The sequence below is a fragment of the Ipomoea nil genome, unplaced genomic scaffold (genome assembly GCF_001879475.1).
Source record: "Ipomoea nil cultivar Tokyo-kokei standard unplaced genomic scaffold, Asagao_1.1 scaffold1564, whole genome shotgun sequence".
NCBI lineage: Eukaryota > Viridiplantae > Streptophyta > Magnoliopsida > Solanales > Convolvulaceae > Ipomoea > Ipomoea nil.
Window position 1 is genome coordinate 291,212 of NW_017617992.1, and position 24,940 is coordinate 316,151.

The following is a 24,940-nucleotide window of genomic DNA, read 5'->3' on the forward strand; positions in this document are numbered from 1 at the left end:
TCATTTAGTTACTACTATTGCCAGATCTACTATGCAAAATAATCGATATTGTAACTGTAAAATAATCGATGTTGAAAGCATTTATTGTGTAGTGAATATAGAACGACAATAAAGAATATCTAGCTCAAGTAAAACATGTGGATTAAGGTTTTAGTTTTCTCCAATTGTTCTCAAGCCAATCCTTGAACAACCACATGCTCATTGGACTAAACAGTTGAGAGTGTTCCATTGTGTGTTGCAGAAGTTGAAATTGTTGGGATTCGTCTCTCCATCCATCGACGCCAATCATCAATGTATAATGGATGGTCGGGACCAATGCGTGTAAGTTGGCGATATTTGAAATGCTTCAAGATATTCTCAGTTTCACCCAGAAGGATAGCTGCTTCACGAACATTTTTCTCCCTTTGCTCTATGACATTGCAACTGCACTTGGTAGCTATCAAATGCGACAAATTGGTAAGACAAGCCGCCAATATGTCTGCAATCATGCAAATTAACTTTCGAAAAACCTCTTCAGGTCGGCACTCATCATTTTCATAGCATAGCAGAATGGTATTGCTAACCCTGTACATTGAATTAGCCGCTAAGACATTTGCAGGCCAATAGAGAGGATTTTCCTCACACCAAAACTCCATGACAATCCTTTTAGCTTCAACAGAAAGAGCTTGAATAATCTCCTTTGTAGAATTTACTTGGCCAGTAGCTTTTCTCTCAAGATCAACGTCCAACCACATCTTGCGAAGCTCAACTCCCACCCACACTACATCTGCTGCACTTTTTATGCCTTTCAAGTAATGCTTCTCATCCAAGGCATCTATAAGGCGTGCATAGTGGAGGCCTTCGTCAACACTACTTACCAACCAATCAACATGCTGGCTTTCGATGTTTGGAAGTGTAATGGCGATGCTTGTTAATGTCACTATTGGAAGTGTCCAACAATTAGGAAGTTCGTCATATAATAGACTTAAAACTTGGTTACTATCAAATTCTCTCACCCCGTCAAAGGAGAAACTTTGATTGAGAAGATCGAAGAGTTTGTTTGGCTGCTTCATCTTACCCTTCTCAATATGTACATCCACCGAATCAACAATGTTTCTCAAGAATGTTGCTGGGAATTTTTCTTTTTCTTTTCCTTCAAGTAGTATAAGATAGCAGCTATAATCTATCATCTCATCTGATGATGAGCCCCTAAGGACGATACATTTTTCTAAATGATATATGATAAATAGAGATGGAAGCATGGTGTAATAAAAGACAACACAACTGAACTTGCACCACTTGACAACCACGGTCTGGAGTCTAATGCAGAGTGTCAAGATCGAAGCTTTTATGTCGTGGACAAATTTTCTAACCCTGCCTCTATTAATCCTCACAGGTATTGAACTCTGTCTCCATTCCACCAGCTTTTCAGTCCAATAGGATTCTATGATGAATTCTTTTATATTGATTTTGATCCCATTATTCTCATACTTAGAACACAAGATACGGAGCAGAATGTACCAATCTAGGTTTCCTAGAATGGGAAAATATTGAGAGAATAGAATCAATTTTACTGACCACTTATAATCAGATTCCTGATGACAGTGAGAAGTCCAATTATCAAATGCATCATCCATGAGAAGCCGTTCTAAATCATAAACAAAAGAACACAATAGACAGATGCACCCGACATAAATGAAGGTCGCCAACCTTGTCATCATAAATTGGGGGCTAGCAGAGGCTGCCATCACCCAATACTTTGTAATGCTCAATCTCATCTCTTCAACCGTGCGTTGTTGCCCTTCCAATAACTGTATATGATTATGAATAGTCTGATACTTAGATTCAGAGCGTTTCTTAATTGCTGGAACTGCTAGAGCGGAACACACAATTGTTATGAACGAGCAAACCAGCAAAACCATAATAAGTATGATTTTGGGAAATAATGAGAATTCGAGTACATGGGTACTTAGTTGGATGCATAGATTGACAAGAACAGTGGTTACCAATATGCCCAAAGCAGTGACATTGATTAGAATATCTTTATCAGTCATGGAAGCCAGTGTGGTGAAAAAATTACCCATCGCCATGGTTAAGAAAGCAGTGCTACTGATTTTTGTGAGGTTATCTCTGGGTGAGGGCATCTGGGTTGTGAGATCGCCTGTGAGCTTGGTTGCCACGGCTAATAGCGTGAGCCAAGTTGCATTGAGAGCGAAGTATTTGCTTGAGAAGTGGAAGGTCTTGCTGTGTTTGTAGAAAGATAATTGTTTGTAAATGGAGTTAAGGAGCATTGCAATGGAGCAGATGGTGGAGGCAGCTGCTGCGTAAAGGCCTACAAATGGCATCGCTTTCTGCCCTTGTATTCTCTTTGTATACATGGAACACTCACCCATTTTGATTAACGCTAGAAAGCCCACTTGCAACTAGCTTCAATATATTCTCACGTTTACCAGTGTGTGTGTATATACTTTCAAGACAGCTGCAGTCTTCAATTCCAAGAAAATTAAATATTGCAAGATTACGTAATTCTTGGGTTCTCAGCCTATCAAGAATTGACAAGCTTCTGCTGAATGAAGTTTTCCTTGGATGCCTGAACCAAAAACACAAGATCGATCAAGCTTATAGTCATGGGGGCAAATTATATCGTGCACCGCGGTGCATAATTGATTATGCACCGCGCATCAAAACGACGTCGTTTTGTTTAATGAAAAGAAGCGGCATCCGTTTCCCGCTGTTCCGTACCCTTTCGCAAAAAGTAACTCTGTTATTTAGTTTCATTTTGTATACTCTGCAGTTTCAGTTCAACACAACTATAGTTTCATTTCGATATAACTACAGTTTCATTCGATATTTATAGACTCAAATATGTGAAAATGTTACTTTATTTTATTTTATATACACTATAGTTTTATTAAAGCACAACTACATGATCATTTTAATAATTTGATATAATTACAACTTCATTGTACAATATACACTCAAATACGTGAAATGTTATTCAGTTTCATTTTATATACATTGCAGTTTCATTTTATCACAACTACAGTATCATTTTGATATAATTGCAGTTTCATTTGATAATATAAAAATAATACGTGAGGCAGTGTCGGTTTAAATATACTGTAGTGTCAGTTGGTAATTAACATACAAAAAATGCGCGTTCCGTTAACACTAACGGCGCGCCGTTTCTTTACTTAAAGAAACGGCGCCGTTTTGACCGCGGTGAACATGCACCACGGTCCACGATATAACGACCCGTCATGGGAGTTTCATCTATTGTTGTGAGGTCATTGGTGTGTATATATATATATATATATATATATATATATATATATATATATATATATATATATATATATATATATATATATATATAGAGAGAGAGAGAGAGGAGTTCACGTGCGGCAACGTTGTTAGATGCGGCGGTGCGGTCAATTGCATGCCATTAGATTTGATAAATCTAATGAATCACATTCATCAAGGCTTATCCAATATTTTCGCGCACGTTCTCACACTATGCGAACTGCAAGGCTAAAGTCATCATTGGGCACCAGAATATGGCAAGTCATAGTGTTGTGTGTTTTATGTTCGTTATTGGTGCATTAGTAACTTTACTCTGGTGTATTTGTGGATTCATGTTGGTGCCAAGTTTAGGTGCGGCCACGCCTTCTCGTGCGACTAGTGCGACCGCACTAATAGTTATACAAATATACACCGTCCATGTTAGAAAATGCACACAAAAACAACATGCACAAATTAAGTACACATCACCAGAACACACCATTAGGTATGAATAAAAGCACCACACAGTGTTGGAAATACATCATTGAGGTGGTGAGTTATATGGTGTATTTTTTGAAAAGTTAATTCTAGCAATGGTTCTCCGACTATATTGATTTTCTACAATTAGTCCCCGACTTTTAATTTGGACAATTTAGGTCCCTTGACTTTTGAATTCTTTCCAATGTTTTTTGAAAACAAATTCTTTCCACTTCTGCCAACTATTATGTGTCTTCCCTCCATTTTAAAACTGAATGCAATCCTTGGTCGCCTTTTCTAATAATCTCACTCTTTTTTGGATAAGCTGGTATGTCTCTCATATATGTATGTGTATGTATGTATGTATATCACTGCATTCTTTGAGACACTAAAGTTGCAGTTCTTTTATACACAACACACCTGTTTTTACCTCTAAGACTACAAATGGACCATGTGATCTGAAGATATATAGAAGTTAGAAACTATAAGAGAAAACAATGTATCCATCTGCGTAAGTTGCAATTTTTAAAAAACCCTGCTTCTGCCCACACATTACCACTAGACCTGCAAATATGCATGTGTAAAGGTTAAAACCAAGAGGACAATATGTTCAATATAAAGCAAATAGCATGCTATGATTTTCTAGTATACTTCTAATGCAACATAAATAAATTCTGCGAGTATGATCATAAATATTTGTACTCACCTGAAAGTAACTCAGTTTCATGTTCTTTCATCTATATGGTTTTTTTGATGAATGTTAAAATATGTAATATTCCTTTGTTGCAGGTTGTAATTCGTGATGCAATATATTATGATGTGTCTGACCCTAGCTCTGTTGCTTCACTGGTCAACTGGGCTCTAATATGCTCAGCGCTATATATACACCAATCATCCCAAAAGATTTTCTCAGCTCAAGCAATCTGGATTTGAAAACCTAAGAGGTCTAAAGATTTTTGTTGTATGTAGAAAAATTGTTCTACAAAAATATGATTAAAGGATATGAAATGCACTCCAAGAAAAGGTTCGAGTGCAACTCTCTTCTAAAGGTATCAATACTTGACAGTACATTCAGTATTGCGTTTGTTTGCTGTTCAAGTACTAAGTAATCAACAAAGGACATAAGTAGTTATTAATGTTGTTCATTTACTAAGTAACCAAAAAATGACACAGTTGTTAGGAGGAAAAAAAGTTCATTTCTGGGTTGTTTGTTAATTATAATAATCCCACAGATGCAATTTAAAAGGCTAAATAATTTTGTAACTTGCTGCTGCAATGTTGTTACTTTGTTCAGTAGGAGTTTCTTTTTTGTTATTTCTCTTAAATTCAGTTAACTTGCTGCACTAAAATGTTTTCCTCTTTCCTTTGCCTGAGTTTCTGTGATTAGAGTGAGTTTTATTGGAGGTGCTTGTGTACAGTCTGATAGTAATTTGCAATGTTAAAAAATGTACATATTTGATCTAAATTCCTAATGTTTTCTGTGGTGACTTACAGGACACTGTATTGTATGTTTCTCGAGAATTAGATTCACACTCTGTATTTATGGAACTTTCTCGCTTCATTGGTGGTAGAACCCCTGATCTCAACTTGGCCAATTTTCTTCACACGATCACAACCATGGCAGAATCAGGTTCAACTGAGGAGCATATTGAATTCTTCATTAATTTTTTTTTTTTGAAAGAATTGAATTCTTCATTATAAATAGCCAAAAAATGTGGAAACTCCTTGAAGGAGAACTTGTTTGGTCCCTTTCAAATAACACGTTTTCAATCGAAAATGAGGAGCCAGTGATGACTAGCTTTGAATCCGGAGCAACTAATGAACCAAATCCAGTCAAATTCAAGAAGAAACCAGGGATAAATTCTAATAATTGGCCACCTGCAGACCGGAAAACTGCACCTGGCTTTCATTCTTCCCGTGCATTTATTTAAATTAAAAACACAAGCAGGTGAAAGGACTACTTTACCCCTTCATTTAACTTCCACTTAACCTTCATTCGACAGAAGGACCAACCTTGGAAAGAATTTGAAAGTCAAGAGACTTAAATTGTCCAAATTAAAAGTCGGGGACCAATTATGGAAAATCAATATAGTCGGAAGACCATTACTGGAATTAATTCATTTTTTGGGTGTGTTGTGTGTTTTTTGGTGTATTTGTGTATTTCATTGTTGTGTTTTTTCCTCTAACACTATTGGTGTCTTTTGTTAACACTGTTGATGTATTCTGTCAAGCGACCGCTAAAAATGACCACTATAATTACCATAACACCTCCCACTTACCAGAACGCGCTTAAATCTTCAAATCTTCATTAATTAGCCATTGCCATTAGATTGAGAAGCTTTGACGATAGAGATAAGGCCGCACCGCCGCACCTAACAACACTGCCGCATATGAGCATTATAATAATAATAATAATAATAATAATAATAATAATAATATAATCTCATCTTAATAAGAGACAATAAAGTTAGGCCCTTAACAAGAATAAAAAAATGTCGGTATAATTATTTATTCAAATGAATAGTTGATATTATTTTTTTAAAAATATTTTAAACTAATTTTCCTAATTTACCCTTAATTATTAATACCTTTTCTCTTAAATAACCCCTTGCTCCGTAAATTTTTGTTTGCTTCCGTTAAGTCGTTAACTTCACCCTCCATATCTCTTAATTATATTATTAACCTAGGTTCTTGTTTGAGATGATTTCTCCTTTATTTCCTTCCTAAATTTGCTCGAGTATGGATGACGCTAGAAGAAAAGGTGCAAAGTTGTATGATTAAAGTTTATTAATGGGTAACCCAATAGAGTAGCTCAAGTGGCAAATGAGCTCTCTTTGTGGGGGAGAATTTTGAGATAACTCAGGTTCAATTTCTACAAGTGATGATTCCCTTTGGGCCAGTTTCTGTGCCTCTCAAAGCGAATCGGGTGGAAGACGCTGGTCACATTGTGGTTTCCACCAAAAAAAAGTTTATTAATGAGTCATATTCAATTATAATGTCTGACAAAAAAAAAATCAACTGAATTGTTGATTTTTTTTTGTTTTCACCAATAAGACTTTTTTGTTCGAATACTTTGGAGATTACAAGAAAGATCTATATTCATCCAATCATTATGCCATGGAACAGTGTTCACCATCCATGGTGAACACGGTCCCAACGGTAACGGTGCACCGTTATCTTTTTTTTTTTTTTTTTTTTTTTTTTTTTTTAATTAACTGCGCGACTTTTCTTCTTCATTTTCACATTTCGCGGTTTCACTTTTTCTTCGCGCAAGTTTCTTCAACATTCATAAATTATGAATGTGCAGGCATGGATTTATGAATGTGCAGTTATGAAATTATGAATTTTCTTTTATGAGATTATGAATTTTCTGTTATGAGATTATGAATTTTCTGGTATAAGATTATGAATTTTCTGTTATGAAATTATGAATTTTCTGTTATGAGATTATGAATTTATAGAAAATTCATAATTACATAACTGTAAATTCATAATCTCATAACAGAAAATTCTTAATTTAATAAATATTTTTCTTTTATGCGATTATGAATTTTCTGTTATGAGATTATGAATTTACAGTACATTTATAATCTCATAACAGAAAATTCATAATCTGAGCAAACGCGCCTCGTTAACAGAACGTTAACTAAATTTTTTGTTTCCGTAAAAATGGTGTCGTTTGGACCCGTGTTCACCATTCATGGTGAACACGTTTCCAGGGCATAATTTGCGATATTCATCTGGTCAGGCCGATCTGCCTCAAACAATTAGTTGTGCTGGCCTTTATAGAGTTTTAGGGCAAATTATACCATGGATCAGAGTCTATCTTGTACTGTACTAATTGTTATACCATGGACCAGGGTTTATATTGCATTGTGAACGCTGATACAAAAATTATGTACTTACAGTTAATCGTTTTTGTACATGTAAAAAAATAATTTAATACTCGTAATTGCTAACACATAATATGATAACTACATGTACAGAAACTATCAGCTGCAGGTACAAAATGGGTCAACTATAGATATATAATCTAATGGTTATTTTTGGATAATTGCTTATACATAATATGATAGCTACAGGTACAAAAACTATCAACTGCAGGTACAGAATGAGTCAAATATATATATATATATATATATATATATATATATATATATATATATATATATATATATATATATATATATATATAGAATCTGAAAGTTATTTTTGGACCAAGGTCTACAATGCAAGGTAGATCCTGGTCCATGGTATAATTTGCCGCATTGTAGACCTTGGTCCAAAAATAACCTAACGTTAATTATCAAGTCATTTGTTTAGATGTATATAAACTATTAACTGTAGTTACAGAATGTGTCAACTGAAAGTACAAAATTTTTGTATCATGATTCACACTACCCTACTATCATTTGAACCGCAACATTTGTAGTATTATAGATTTTAGCATTTTTATCTCTCTCATTATTATATGAATACTTTAACCAATTAAAGAATAGTAATTTAAAAATACACATTGAGCATTGGTTAATCTCGCAAAGCGCGTGTGGTAACTTGTACACTAATAAGAGCCAATAAAATTAGGGAGTCAATTTGACACTTTTTTCTAAAAAAATATATATTCATTATCAATAAATTAAATAAATGAAATAATTTATTAGTTATATTGTCTTTATTTTCTCGAATGCAAAGATTGTTTACATTCAAATTCATCAATTGATATTCATTACATTGTCCATTATCTTCTTTTTACACTATCTTGTAATTAAATATCAAAGTTATAATACAAAATAATGTTATATATTTATTTATCAAGTATTTTATTAATACCATGAAAAAAAAATTTAAAAAAATAATAGTTTGAAGCCAATCATATTAACTACTTGGAGGATTTGTTGACAAAGAGAGTATTTTCAAATAACCCAACAAATTGAAGCGGGAAACTATCTCGTAATATCTTTGAACTACATCATATTTAAAATGTTCAAATTTTTTACTAGTTTATATAATCTTATTCCTTAAACTATAAATTTCTTTATCCCCAATAACTCATTCAACAATAATGGTTGAACCAAATGAACCCCAAGCAGAATACCTAAATGACTGATATGCTTTTATGTTGATAATAATATGTAAATGTTAATTATATCATTATCTTACGTAGCTACATTTAAAACTCATTATTAAAACTGTCAATGTAGGGCAATTGAACATCGTAACAAACTTGATGAATTGGAAAGATGCGAGACTACAACACTGCAACAATCATTTGGCAAACCTAGAAAATGAAGAAATTTTAAAATAACCACCATTTATTCATTCATTTATCATGTATGTAAAATACTTATTGTGCATTCGTTAAATTAAATATATTAGAACTAATATAAATTTACAATTAATTTCATCTTCTAGACTCAACCTGCTTAGATTACAAGCAAAATCAATATCAACCTTCACAGCAAAAATACTTGGATATAGGATGTAGTCATTATTAAAAAAAAAGTTTATGCACAAAGTGGAAAACAATTTAACTCGAAGGTTAATATCAATTCAATAAAAAATTAAAAAAAAAAAAACACACACACACACACAGATACGCACACAAAATCAAGTACTACACTCATTCATACTAATTCTAAAAATATGAACTTGAAAATGAACATGTGCAAAATTGATGTGGAAATTATTGATGAAACTGAACACGTTGTAGCATCAATATTCGGACTACCTGCAGAGTTTTGTTTTTACTATCAAATAAACAAGTTATGAAAATAGAACAAGAAGTACTAATCATGAACCTTATACAATATAATAAATATTAATATTTTATTTAATACTTCCACATGAAGCATGTAGGGGAACAAACTACCACTGCAATATATCACTAGGCGCTTGCAAGATCAAGAGTTCATAGTACAATTAAGACCCTAATAATATACACAACAAGGAAAATTCACAGCTTCTTACACCATAATCTCATTGCATGACATTGTCATCTATGCTACCAACAATAACCCAATTACAAATAACACACTACCAACAAAAAGGAAGAGGACAAATAGTGAAGATGAAGACATGCAATGACAATGTTACTCAAAAGAGAATTAAGAATACTGATGTTATTACATTTGTGCATGCTTTTATAGCTATTCTGATTCATCTCAGTAACAAAGTTATTGAATCGTGACTATTTAATACTTGTTTTCCTTGCTTTCTCGTTAGAATATGGTTTTACACTTGTTTTGAATGTCTTACGGTGTTTGGTAGTGTTTTTTCACCATTACAGGCTAAGTGTAAAAGTAAGGGGAGAATTTCAAGTACGAAATGATCAAAAGAGGAAGAAGTCGAAGCATCAAAGCCTCGACGCGTCGAGCCTGCTTCTCGACGCGTCGAGAGTATCCAGTAGCAATAGTTCGTGCCGGATATATCACAAGCTCGACGCGTCGAGATCGCGGAATGCTGAACTTTTGGAACCTTCCTAAATTAATCACATTGGGTTGCTACTATAAAAGGATCATCTTCCATCAACCCTAGAGTTCTTCTTTTCCCAGATTTTGGTATTTGGAAGGCAATCAAGAGCAAGAACAAAGAGGACCAATTTGAAGATTTACAGTTAGCTTTGGAGTAGAGAACTGGCTAGGAAGATTCGGGAGAATTCTTTCACTCTTTCTCTTATTCCTTTTGTTATTTGTTTATCTTTAAAGATTGTATTGATTGTTATTATGGCCATGAGTGGCTAAAACCCTTAGGGATTTTTGGGTGAATTTGTTTATGAACCTATGTGTCTAGTTCGTTAATTTCTTAATATATTTTATGTTTGGTTTTATGCTTTGTGTTGCAATCTTGTTTTAACCTGTTGTTGTTGGTAATTAAAGGCCTAAATTACTTGCTTCATAGCCATGTTCATGTCATAACGAGAGTTAGGCATAAACTAGGGGCACACACGATTGCACCTAATGGTTGGACCTTGAGAAAGGGGAATTTATTAGTGGAATTTTATTCTAGATTGTTGCGCATCGAAAGATGGTAGTAATTAGGAATAATTGAATGCTGATCTTCGAACTTATCGGGTGTTTAAGCCACGAGAGTGGAAATTCACTAGGGGTAGAGATTATGAGAGTAATTCTGTTCCACTTTGCATTCCCACACAAATCTTAATTCCAAACTAAATATTACAAACGTTAATTGGCACTAGGTGATTAAACATTGTGATCCCAAAAATCCTGTTTTGCTCTATTGTTTACAAATTCTTGTTATTTATTTTATTCTGCTTGTTATTTTCTACAATTATCTAACCTTCAAGTTTCGTTCAGATAAGTTCCATATGAGTAACCTAGTACCTAGTGCTTAGTATCCCATCTCCCTGTGGTTCGACAACCCGAATACTCCGGGTATTATTTGTTTGCCCCAAATTACCGCAATCAAATTGGCGCCGCTGCCGGGGAGGTGGCGTTACGTACTGACATTAGCGAAAGTCTTACTTTAGGAGTCTAGTCTATTTTCTTTTTACTTTATTTTAATTTTCATTAACCGATAACGAGTTTCTTGTGTTGTGTTGTGTTTCTGTAATCAGCGGTCTTGGTGTTTTATGCGAACTCGTTCTTCGGGGAACAAAGGATTAGAACCTTTTAACCCGGAGATTGAAAAGCAGGCCAAGTTCTTAAGAAAACAGGTTAGGATGGCGTAGGATGGGAATCGGAACAATCTGGCTCTCAATGAAGAGGGAGTCAATCAACCACTACGCGTTGGGAGGCCCATGGCAGACTACATTGCTCCAGATGTGGGGGAACATGGAAGTATCAATGTGCCAGGGGTTGAAGCTAATAATTTCGAAATCAAACCGGCTATTATTCAGATGGCTGCTACAAACCCTTTTGGTGGGTCACCAACAGAAGACCCTAATGCTCACATTGCAAACTTTTATGAGGATGTGCAGTACCTTCAAAATTAATGGAGCCCTGAGTGATGCTATCAAGCTTCGCCTTTTTCCATTCACTGTAAGGGGTAAAGCTGACAATTGGCTTGCCTCTTATCCGGTGAACTATTTTGAAACTTGGGATCAGTTGCACAGAGAGTTTCTTAAGAGGTTTTATCCCATATCCAAAACTCAGAAAATGAGGAGATCGATTCAGAATTTTAGACAGTTGGGTGGTGAGTCTTTGGCAGAGTCATGGGAGAGATTCAAGGAGATGAAGAGACAATGCCCACATCATGGTATTCTGAGTTAGGACTTAATGATGGCTTTCTATGAAGGATTATTGGATAATTCAAAAATCCTAGTTGATGCTTCATAGGGGGGATCATTCACAGTTCTGGAGCCAGATCAAGCCGAATAACTATTGGAAAAAGGTTGCAATGAATGGAACAACTTGGTACTTAGAGAGATCTTCCCAGAAATTGGTGGGAGGTGTGAATGATGTTGATCAAATATCAGCGCTATCAGCTAAGTTTGATAATGTGGCCACTTTAGTTCAACAATTGGCTCAGATTGCTATCAAGAATCAAACTCCAAGTAATGTTTCTACATCTTCTACTCCTCCAAGACCTATAATGATGTGTGAGCTTTGTGGAGGAGATCACAATTCAGAGGAGTGTCTCAGTGTTGATTCTCAAGCCACAATGGAACAAGTTGATGTGATAGGGTATGGTAGGATACAACCAGCATTCCAACAACAAGGAACCTACAATACAAATGCACCAAGGAACCATCTTGGTTTCTCTTGGAGTAATCCAGTTGGGGCAGCTAATCCCCAACACTTGAGTAGTAAAATTCAACCACCAGGATTTCAGGGACAGCAAAATTTTAGAGGGGGTCCTCCGCAACAGTTCAGGCAAAACCAAGGATATCAAACTCCAGTAAATCAATATAAGCCTAATGTGGAAGCACCGGCCTCGTCAAATGTGGAAGTATTGTTGGAAAAATTGCTTAAAGGTCATGTAGAGATTACAAAGAGGATGGATCAGATGAGTGCTCACCAAAAGATGTTAGAAAATCAGTTAGCAAATCAAGCTTCTACATCGAGTACTAAAGTCACAGGGAAGTTGCCTGCTTCCACCGAAAATCCAAGAGAGCACATGAATGCCATCACTACTAGGAGTGGAAAACAACTACTAGATCCACCGTATCCCAACAGGAAACAAATTGCCAAGAGGAATCTAGAAGGTGAGAATGAGAAAGTGAATGAAGGTGTTGTTGCCCAAGACAAGGAAGATGAGATACAAGAAATTGAGCCCGTGAAGAAGCATACTCCAAGACAAGGAAGATGTGTGATGCAAGTGATTTTGCTGTAGGAGCCGTCCTTTGTCAAAAGAAGGGCAAGTGCCTACACCCAATTTACTATGCAAGTCGTACCCTTGATGATGCTCAGGTTAACTATGCCACAACAGAGAAGGAGATGTTGGCTGTAGTTTTTGCTATTGATAAGTTCCAGTCTTACCTGACTGGATACAAAGGTGATTGTCCATACCGATCACTCAGCATTGAGGTACTTGATGAGCAAAAAGGAATCCAAGCCAAGACTGATGAGGTGGACTCTTCTACTTCAAGAGTTTGACTTGGAAATCAGAGACAAAAAGGGGACAGAAAATCTTGTAGCTGATCATTTGTCCCAATTAGAGAACCAAAATGAAGTGGCTGAAGATGAAAAGATTCCAATCAATGATTACTTTGTGGGAGAGCAACTGATGGCCCTTCGTGCTTTTATCCCCTGCTATTCAGATTTGGTGAATTATGTAGTTTGCCAACAATTCCCACCAAATGCTTCTAGATCATTGAAGAAGAAGTTACAAACTGATGCAAAATTTTATCTTTGGGATGAACCGTTTTTGTACAAGAGGTGTGCAGATGGAATATTAAGAAGATGTTTGCCCGAAGATGAGTTAGAAAGTGTCCTAACCCATTGCCACTCATCACCTTATGGGGGGCATTTTGGACCTTCTAGAACTGCAAAAAAGGTTCTACAGTCAGGATTTTATTGGCCCAGTATATTCAAAGATGCACACTCTTTAGTAGCTCGTTGTGATAAATGTCAGAGAGTGGGCACAGTGGGAAGGAGAAACGAGATTCCTCAACAAAGCATTCTTGAAGTGGAGCTATTTGATGTTTGGGGTTTGGATTTCATGGGTCCATTCCCCAAGTCTTTTGGTAATGAATACATCCTAGTGGCAGTGGACTATGTTTCTAAATGGGTTAAAGCCATTGCTTGCCTTACTAATGATTCTAAGGTTGTCATCAATTTTATTAAGAAGAATATTTTTGCAAGGTTTGGGGTACCAAGGGCTTTGATCACTGATAATGGGACACACTTTTGCAACAAAGCGTTGGAAAAAGTCCTTGAGAAGTATGGAGTTCATCACCGACTCTCTACTCCTTACCATCCCCAAGCCAATGGTCTAGTGGAATTGTCAAACCGAGAAATCAAGTCCATTCTTGAGAAGGTGGTCAATCCGTCTCGGAAAGATTGGTCCACAAAGCTTGATGATGCATTATGGGCATATAGGAATGCTTACAAAAATCCCATTGGAACTTCACCATTAAGACTTGTTTATGGGAAACCATGTCATTTACCTGTGGAGTTGGAACACAAAACTCATTGGGCAGTCACGACGCTCAACATGGATTTGCAACTTGCAGGTGAGAAGAGGCTACTTCAATTAAATGAACTTGAAGAATTTAGGCTTGAAGCCTACGACAATTCAAAAATCTACAGGGAAAAGACCAAGAGGTGGCATGACAAGCACATTCTAAGGAAAGAATTTGTCCCAGGAGAAGATGTCCTTCTATTCAACTCAAGGATGAAATTGTTCCCAGGAAAATTGAAATCCAAATGGACAGAGCCATACAAAATTACGAAGTGATTAAGGTACATCCATCAGGTGCCGTGGTGATTCAAGAAACGCAAGAGGAATTCACAGTCAATGGGCAAAGGATGAAGCACTATTATTCAACCGAGGAAGTTAAGGCCAATGTGATACATCGCCTTAATCTCCCGACCTACATTTGACACCTGAAAAAGGAGGTACAGTCGAGCTAGCGACGTTAAACTTAGCGCTTCATGGGAGGCACCCCATGTTATCATTTAATTTCTTGCGTTTTTTTTCTTACTTAATATTTTGTTTTAGTTTTTGTTTTGCTAAATTTGAGTGGTTTTTGGTTTCAGTGTTAATTGGTGATGCAGGAGTTGTTTTCGGCTACAGAATAAGGCTAAAAATCGACCTGGGCGAAAAATTCCACATTGGAATTTTTCGACGCGTCGAGCCCAGGCCAAATCGAGGGAAACGCTTCTGGAAATTTTCGACGCGTCGAGCCATGTCGAGCCCATGGATCGACGCGTCGAGCCCAAGCAGTTTTGAAAAAAAGGCTACTGGAAATTTTCGACGCGTCGAACCCTTGGTTCGACGCGTCGAGCCGACATAGTACAGGTTATAAAAAATCGCGAACGTCCTTCTCTTTTCGCAATTTTCCAATTCTCTCTCTTGCATCTCTCTCGCCCTAAGCTTCTAAGGCCCGAATCTTCAATCTTCTTCACTCCAATCAATCCCTAAAGCTACAAGGTAACTTCAATACTCTTTTCTACTTTTAATTTCTTGATTTGGAGGTGCATTTTGCTATATTTTTGGGAAGGTTCCCTACCCACGAATTTTTCCTCAAATTTTCAAAATTTTGATTGATAGATTGCTTGGTGTTGATTGTTCTTGATTGATTGTTGCTATATATGTTGTTAATGCTTAATTATGAACCATTGCACTCAAATTTTGATTTAGTTTCCTAAGTTTTATTAGTTTGTTGTTTAAATTCTATTTAGCTTTGTTTTGTGATTTTTAATTCTTTATTTTAGTCTAGTATGACCGTAGAACTTGCTATTGATGATGGGTATCCTTGATTTGATTGTGTGGTGAACTTGTGGGATGAATTTGATATGTCAATTTTGCATAAACCTATTGTTCAATTTCATGCCCACAAGGTGTTTGATAAAATGCCTAAATGAGTTTCTTGTCTAATTTTGAATAATTTGGGAATCTTGATGCAATTATTATAGTTTAAATACGTTTGTATCCATGAATTGATTGTGTGGTGCACTTTTGGGATGATTTAGAAGTGTCAAATTTTTCATAAATATACATTGCAATTTTATGCCCACAAGGTGTTTGCTTAAATTCCTAAATGAATTTTGTGCCTATTATTGACAAGTTTGGGAACCTTAGACACAATTTTGATATCTTGCCTATGAATGATCAGTCAAATACTTGCGATTGTCATTTTATGTTGTATTTTGTATTTTGTAGGTTCTCCTCATGGCACCCAAAGCCCGCCAATCCTCCAAACGGCCAAGGGCCGAATCCTCTCAAGCCCGGGGACAACCTCAGAATATGGCACCTTATGAGCGTTTTGCTACCAATGCGGCAGCAGAACGATATCACCAGCTGATGTCTGCGAGGCCGATCCGGCAAGAAAGGGGTGCGCATATAGCGGTCCCAGTAGCATGGAATTGGGGACCCCGGTTCCTTGCTCAACCGGGGGAGGCATTTAGCACCCTAGTGCGGGAATTTTATGCTAATGTCAAGGATGGCCTCCAGAACAATATCTGCACTGTCCGGGGCATACCGGTGGACTTCTCGGAGGAAGCTATCAATGGGTACTACGGTACCACTAATTATAGGGGCGATGATTACTTTCATCGTGACATGGCCCGCGGCCGAGTGGAATATCAGGGGGGGTGTAGCCTCCCACATGGACTACAAGTACTTCAAACCAGCTGACCGGGACATATTGGACTTCATCAAGGCCAAGCTTGTCCCCAATTCTCACAAGGGGAATGTCCGAAAGGACTTGGTGCTCCTTACCTACTGCACCAGGCAGCGCGAGACCATAGATATTGGCTGTATCATTAACGGCAACATCCGTGAAGTTGCGGATGCAAAGGGACGAGTCTACCTCGGCCATTCCTACCTTATCACGAATCTTTGCCAGCTGGCTGGGGTTCCTATTGATGAGACCCAAGAGGTCTGGTTGGCTCCACATGACTTTATATCTAAGTGCTACATTGCCACCCGTTATAAGCCCGGACAACAGGTCGAGCAAGATGAGGACGATGAAGAAGAAGAAGAAGAAGATGAGGGGGATGATGAGATTGCCCCCCAGATTGAAGCACCTACACCTGCCTATCCTCATAATTGGCAGGATTTCATGCAGATCGGATGAGGTGAACTGGTTCATGGGCACATCCATCCACCAGCAGAATCAGGCTCATCTTGGCTTCCAGCCTAATTTTCCACCACTACCACCTTGGCTTCAAGATCCACAGTACATTCTGGAGTTCTATTGGGGGTACTACCCACCACCACCTCCGGATACCAATCAGTAGAAGGTCCTATGGCAATACTTCAAGTCATTTTTCCTTCACTTAATTTGTTACATTGGGGACAATGTAATTCTCTAAGTGTGAGGGGGGGAAGGATTGAAGTATTTCCCTTCTTTTCCTTTGTCTTCGCATTTTATTTTTATTTAGTCTTGTTTTCGTATTTTATGTCGCATTTTATTTTTATTTAGTCTTGTTTTCGTATTTTATGTTTACTGTTTTAGATTAGTCATTTACTTTTTCAACCAAAATTGTTATTCCTTTGGTTTTTGTAAAACTTGTGCTATTTGTGTTGCTTGTTCCCTCCACTTGAATACTCGCTTGAATGACTCATGTGCCTTGTTTCTAATGAACTGCTTGTCTTGATACTTAATTGCACTCGCTCTCTCGTGTCGGGTAGTGGTTTGTTTTGGTGGAACTTGCTGCATCTCATTATGCCATGGATGAAATCAAAGTGTAACACATTAGTAATCTATTTCCCTTGTTAATATCCTTGCCACCAACTCATAACCAGACTAATTTCTTAATCTAGTGGTTAGTGCGTGTACTAGTGAACGTTTATGTGGAATTCCGGCATTGGTTGGCTTACTAGAGCTTGTCCCATTACTCCTCAGGTTTAGGCTAATTTTTGCATGTATTGAAATGATTTAGGCCATTTTTTGTAACCCATAGCCTTTACCTATCCCTTCATATGTTTTACCCTTTGTGTCCCCCTTGTGCATTTTTTTTTTAAATAAGTGCTAAGCACTTATTCCCTCTTTGTGATTATTTTTCTTTGATTTACCCCCATTATTATATTGGCTTGGGAATGGACCGCGTGTGCCAAGCAGAGATGATTCTAGAAGCATGTGTCTTGCAGTGAGTTGGCTTGTGGTATGCAAAGTTGTGCACGAGAAAGTGGGAGTGATTTTAAGTGTTTTGACCCGTGGTTTTGCTTAGTTATTTTGCTTGAGGACAAGCAAAGTCTTAAGTGTGAGGGGGTGATGTTATCACATTTGTGCATGCTTTTATAGCTATTCTGATTCATCTCAGTAACAAAGTTATTGAATCGTGCCTATTTAATACTTGTTTTCCTTACTTTCTCATTTGAATATGGTTTTACACTTGTTTTGAATGTTTTACGGTGTTTGGTAGTGTTTTTTCACCATTACAGGCTATGTGTAAAAGCAAGGGGAGAATTTCAAGTACGAAATGATCAAAAGAGGAAGAAGTCGAAGCATCAAAGCCTCGACGCGTCGAGCCCGCTTCTCGACGCGTCGAGAGTATCCAGTAGCAATAGTTCGTGCCGGATATATCACAAGCTCGACGCGTCGAGATCGCGGAATGCTGAACTTTTGAAACCTTCCTAAATTAGTCCCATTGGGTTGCTACTATAAAAGGATCATCTTCCATCAACCCTAGAGTTCTTCTTTTCCCAGATTTTGGTATTCGGAAGGCAATCAAGAGCAAGAACAAAGAGGACCAATTTGAAGATTTACAGTTAGCTTTGGAGTAGAGAACTGGCTAGGAAGATTCGGGAGAATTCTTTCACTCTTTCTCTTATTCCTTTTGTTATTTGTTTATCTTTAAAGATTGTATTGATTGTTATTATGGCCATGAGTGGCTAAAACCCTTAGGGATTTTTGGGTGAATTTGTTTATGAACCTATGTGCCTAGTTCGTTAATTTCTTAATATATTTTATGTTTGGTTTTATGCTTTGTGTTGCAATCTTGTTTTAACATGTTGTTGTTGGTAATTAAAGGCGTAAATTACTTGCTTCATAGCCATGTTCATGTCATAACGAGAGTTAGGCATAAACTAGGGGCACACACGATTGCACCTAATGGTTGGACCTTGAGAAAGGGGAATTTATTAGGGGAATTTTATTCTAGATTGTTGCGCATCGAGAGATGGTAGTAATTAAAAATAATTGAATGCTGATCTTCAATCTTATCAGGTGTTTAAGCCACGAGAGTGGAAATTCACTAGGGGTAGAGATTATGAGAGTAATTCTGTTCCACTTTGCATTCCCACACAAATCTTAATTCCAAATTAAATATTACAAACGTTAATTGGCACTAGGTGATTAAACATTGTGATCCCAAGAATCCTGTTTTGCTCTATTGTTTACAAAATCTTGTTATTTATTTTATTCTGCTTGTTATTTTCTACAATTATCCAACCTTCAAGTTTCGTTCAGATTAGTTCCATATGAGTAACCTAGTACCTAGTGCTTAGTACCCCATCTCCCTGTGGTTCGACAACCCGAATACTCCGGGTATTATTTGTTTGCCCCAAATTACCGCAATCAAATACTTAGAAAAATTCAAACAAAAAATAGTATTTATTAAGACTATCGTTTTTAAACCAAATATTTAGACTATTGATTTTACAAAGTTGCAAACATTTATTTAGTGACAATTATAATTAATTTCCTATATTATCTTGCATTCATATACTTTGAGTTACATATTTAAATAAACAAATTCAACATTCAATTACCTATGTATGAACTTCTACTTTATAATCTTGCATTGATATACTTTCAAATATTTATTTAAATATAAACATTGGGCATTAACTCATTCGCTCAATGCGCATGTAAAACTGGTATATATATATATATATATATATATATATATATATATATATATATATATATATATATATATATATATAGTAGAAATAAAGGGAAAATTGTAAAAAATGTCCCTCTATAATATGCCAATTATCAATGTCACCCTGAATTATGAGTGGTGTAAATGTTGCCCTCAATTATAAAAACGGTGCACATATAGCCCCTCCGATCCTGTAACGGACATGTGGTTCCCCGTTATTGTATGACACCGTTAAGTCGGAGTAAATATGTAATTTAGTTGTTTTTTTCCTCCCTCGATTTAAAGTATCAGCGATGGACAGCGGTGGGGAACCACAGGTCCGTTACAGGAAGGGCTATATGTGCGCCATTTTGATAATTGAGGGGCAACATTTACACCACTCATAATTCAGGGGTGACATTGATAATTGACATATTATAGAGGGGCATATTTTACAATTTTCCCTTAATAAATTAGTAACTACAACAAAAAAAAAATACATATACATTTCTTTAATTTAGAATTCAATATCTACAATGCCTTTATTTAAAAAAAAATTATTCATTATTCAAAAAATTCGATATCTACAATGCATTTTCTCCCTTATAATTATTTGTTATATGTTAAACTTAATACTTTTTTTTATTTAAATATGATTAATAAAATTATTTATAATATTCTAGAAATATAAATAATTTATGTAAAAATATTAATTAGTTTGGTTGCTGTAATATGTAAAAGTAATTTATATACTGGTCTTTTGAGAAATTAATTTAAATTTTTTTAGTTGTATGAAGTAAAAATAAAAAATAAAAAAAATTATACACTATGCGATGAAAAGGGATATAATTTGCATATGTTTTATTTTTAAAATAATTATTGCGCCGACTTAAAAAAGTGGAGCGAGTTATATATGCTAAAGAGCAAATTTCACTTTTAGTTTTCGACTATTGTGACATTATAACATTTAGTACTATTCTTTAAATTTTGTCATATTACATCCCTGACTTTGAGCAACTTCCACTTTTAGTCCTCGACTATTGTGACATTGCCACATTTAGTCCGATTCTTTTAATTTTTCCATATTACATCATTGACTTTAACCAACTTCCACTTTTAGTCATCGACTATTGTGGCATTGTCATATATATTTAGTTATATTCTTTTAATTTGTCCATATCATTTTCATTTGATTGCCACCATTAGTCTTCCACTAATTTACTGTTAGAATTGACAAATAACAAGGGAAAAAGTCCTTACACATATCGTAATTCATATTTTGAACATATTTAAAATACTGTAAATATCAAAGGATGTAATATCGTAACTCATGCATGAAAATATGAGTTACGTTATGTGTAAGAATGTTTTCCTTTTTTATATGTCAATTAAAGTATATGAATGTGTTTCAATATTATAACTCATATTTCGAACATATTTCTATGAGTTACGATATTACATCCTTTGATATTTATGATATTTCTAACGTGTTCGAATTATGAATTACGATATTGAAAAACAATGATATCCTTAAATTGACATATAACAAAGGAAAAAATTCTTACACATCGTAATTCATATTTTTGTGAGTTAAGATATTACATCTTTTGATATTTATGGTATTTCTAATGTATTCGAAATATGAGTTACGATATGTATATGGATTTTTTTCCTTTATTATTTGTCAATTTTAACGGTAAAGACAAATGGTGACGATCAAATGAAAATGTAATATGACAAAATTAAAAGAATAGGATTAAATGTGACAATGCAACAATAGTTAAGGACTAAAAGTGAAAGTTACTCAAAGTCATAGATGTAATATGACAAAATTAAAAGAATAGGACTAAATGTGATAATGCCACAATAGTCCTAAAAGTGGAATTTGCTCATATGCTAAACTTTTTCTTTAGTTGAATATTGTAGTTGGATATAACTATCATAAGATACAGAGATTTGATATTATATTTCCAAAATTTAAAGATTTGAATATAACTTTTTCAATTTAACAATAAGCCATATTCTACTTATATATATATTTGCCTTCAAACTAATAATGTATCATTATTGTGTAGTGTTTGCTAATGATTATCCACTAAAAATTAGAGTATTCTTAATTTTGATCTGAGCTCCAACTGAACACAACATTTAGTTGTTGGGCATGATATTTGGAGGCTTGGAGCAACACTCGTGGCCATAACTAGTCTCTTTGATTTACGAAAAAGGTTATATGTCTGAATAATGTTCACTCTAGGTGAAGTTTGCCTTATGACCTTAACCAATAAAAGATCACAATGAAGTAAACTATCCTAGTTTGTTCATGGATAGTCAGCTGAATTAAATTTGAAATCTTGTGGTTACCAAGTCAATTGTTTGAGCAACTTGACTAAAGTTGCCCAACCTAATTCGGAAATAAATGACCAAATAGTCTTTACAAATGAAACTTAACCACTAGTCTTGAAATTTTTCTTGACAAGGTACACATACCTCTAAGAGGACCTGATTAAAACCAAAGTATGTTCAATTAACAAATAAAAAGGTACATTAAAAAAAAAAAAGGTTATAGACATCCTTCGTTGTTTTCATCAGTATAATCAACAATATACTGTAATGACACTATAAACAATTAACAAGCCCATTTCCAGGAAATTATGTAATGAATAAAAGAAGTGGATCGATGGAACTTTTCTTTATTTATTTATAGACATCCTTCATTGTTTTCATCGCACAAATGCTGTTTCTTTAACGTTGTTGGCATCACTGCATATATATATATACCATGAAGCTTCCAATGAATTTCAACTACCAATACCAATTCTCTGTAGGTCTGCCTTAATATATGTGCCTGCATATTCCATCTAATTAAACCACCTAATAGCATCACCAACCGTATACAAACAATGTCAAGTTTTTTGGACAAATAGAAGAGAGAAGGATGAGGATAATAGGAAGAAAACAAAAAAAAAAAAAAAAAAACAGAGAAAACAAGAAAAAAAAAAAAAAAATTTGGAGTGCAACGGGCCCACTATACACTCACGGCTGGAAATCAGCGATTTTCCGACCACTTTTCCGACCACCTCAAAATATGGTCAAAAAAGTGAATTTTTTCTTTTTCCGTCAAATGCTAGGGTCGTCGGAAAGTGGTCGGAAATTTCCGACCACTTTCCAAGAGTGGTAGGAAATTCCGACCACGTTTAAATAGTGGTCGGAAATATTTTCGGTAGTTTAAATTTTTACAACTATTTCCGACCACCTAGTTAAGGTGGTCGGAAATTCGTTTTTTTTTTTTTTAAAAAAATTTTGGTTGTGGTTTTGATGACCACATGATTTTTATTTTTTTATTATTGATTATTTCACTCATATTTTTTTTTCGATTTTAACCGACCATGATGCAGAGAGTTTACTAGTAGATACCTTCTCACCATTCTTGCTATGAAATATAAGGCTTTGCTACCCTTTCCATGTAGATACATAAAATAATTTTCTAACTTCAACTCTTTAAAACATTTATTCTTGTTAGGACTGTACAATTATAGTTATATTGAATTTCATAATCCTACATAATGTATTATATATCATCGTGTATTGTACTGTGTTTTATTTTTATTACATAATACAAACATTCATATTGTATCAGCAGTCTAGATTTTCTCATGGCGTCCATTCCAGATTGCTTTATCGTTGTTTCATCTGAGCGAACCATCTCTAACGCTGCTACGGTGTCTCCTATGCCAGTGGTCATGATTGCCCTTTGAAAAAATGTTAAGGCGATAAGCACATATGATCTATAGACATATAGTCTTCAACATCTTCAATAAAGGAATATTATTGAATGTCGTTTTAAGAGATTTTGTCCAGTGTGACAGTTCCGTTATACATTTTTAGAGATTCTATTCAATTTCAAAGTTCCAATTTTCATTTGGATCGTGACTCGTTAGAGCATATTCTTTAACATTATTTTAAGGGAAAATTACGAGTTTGGTCCCTGAGTTATAATAGTAGTGACGACTCAGTCCCTGAGTTATGATTGTATCAATTTTTAGTCCCTCAGTTATGAGCGAAGTGGCGCATTTGGTCCCCGACCGTTAAAACTGACAGAAAAATTTAAAAAATATTTAAAATTTTAGGGGTAAAGTAAGAAATTCACATTTTATTCACTTTCTTATATTGAAACCGCTTTTGCAACATTATTTTCAACTTTCTAACATTTTATTTCAAGGTTCTTCAATTTGAAAAGCAATTCAATAATCTTCGTATGACTTGTTAGTAACATGAGTCTCGTATAAGAAACTTTTGACTTAGTACAAATCATGCACCGTAAGAAGGAAAATCACACACCTTAAGAAGGAAAACCTCGCACCTTCACTTACATTTTGCCCCAAAGTTTTGCCTTCCTCCACTCCTTCACTCATATTTTGCCCCAAATTTGTGCCTTCCTCCCATTCGGCCTTCCTCCTTTACTCCTCCAACACCACATCAACGCAGGACAAGACGACGATGCATTCCATCGTCTTTACCGATAGTCGCATTCCAACCGACCGACACCTGTGTCTTCAGTAAGCAATGTTTTTTTTCTTTGGTTGTTTTGATCTGTAGACCTAATTTAATAGTGAAGGGCTAATTTGTCTCCTCGTGATTATTTCGGCAGCACGTAGCAGGAAGAAGCTTGCCAGCATGGTTTACGGTTCACTGGTTCGTACCCTAAACCCTAAATCCCTATTGTACCTTGGGCTTTATAGATACTATTTTGGGCCTAGCGTCCCAAGTAATAAAGCTACTATTTTCTTACCCCCGTTCTGTACCTATATACCCGATACTATTGTGGACCTAGTGTCCGAGGTAATAAAGCTACTATTTTCTTACCCCCGTTCTGTACCTATATACCCGGTACTATTTTGGACCTAGCGCCCCGAGTAATAAAGCTACTATTTTCTTAACCCCATTCTGTACCAATATATCCGATTTATGGTGAACCCTGATAAACCATCAATATACTTATTTAATTTGAAAAAAAATGAAGATTTATTATAAAATAAACCTAAAATTTTCGTTAGTTCGCGTATTATATTTGATATATATGTTATTATGTAAAAGAAATAAAAGTAAAAATAATTTTGACTTTAAATATATATTAGATTATATTATATGTTTTTTTTTTTAAAACCAGATATGTTATTCTTTTTTTTCTGAATGGAGATATGTTTTTTTTTTTTTTTTTTGAAAGGGTGTTATTCTTTAAAAGAATTAAAAGTCAAAATAATTAAACT

The 24,940-nt window shown here is 35.3% G+C and overlaps 1 protein-coding gene across 1 annotated transcript; it reads right to left on the minus strand.

Annotated features, from left to right (window-relative positions):
* Positions 1-206: 206 nt before the first annotated feature.
* Positions 207-2,372, minus strand: LOC109189816. The gene has a single exon (XM_019340443.1). It carries the CDS (start codon positions 2,370-2,372, stop codon positions 207-209), a length of 2,166 nt encoding a protein of 721 aa, XP_019195988.1.
* Between the last annotated feature and the right edge of the window lie 22,568 nt (positions 2,373-24,940).

Coding starts and splice junctions, on each gene's coding strand:
- LOC109189816 (XM_019340443.1), bottom strand. CDS start 2,372: ATGGGTGAGTGTTCCATGTATACAAAGAGAATACAAGGGCAGAAAGCG.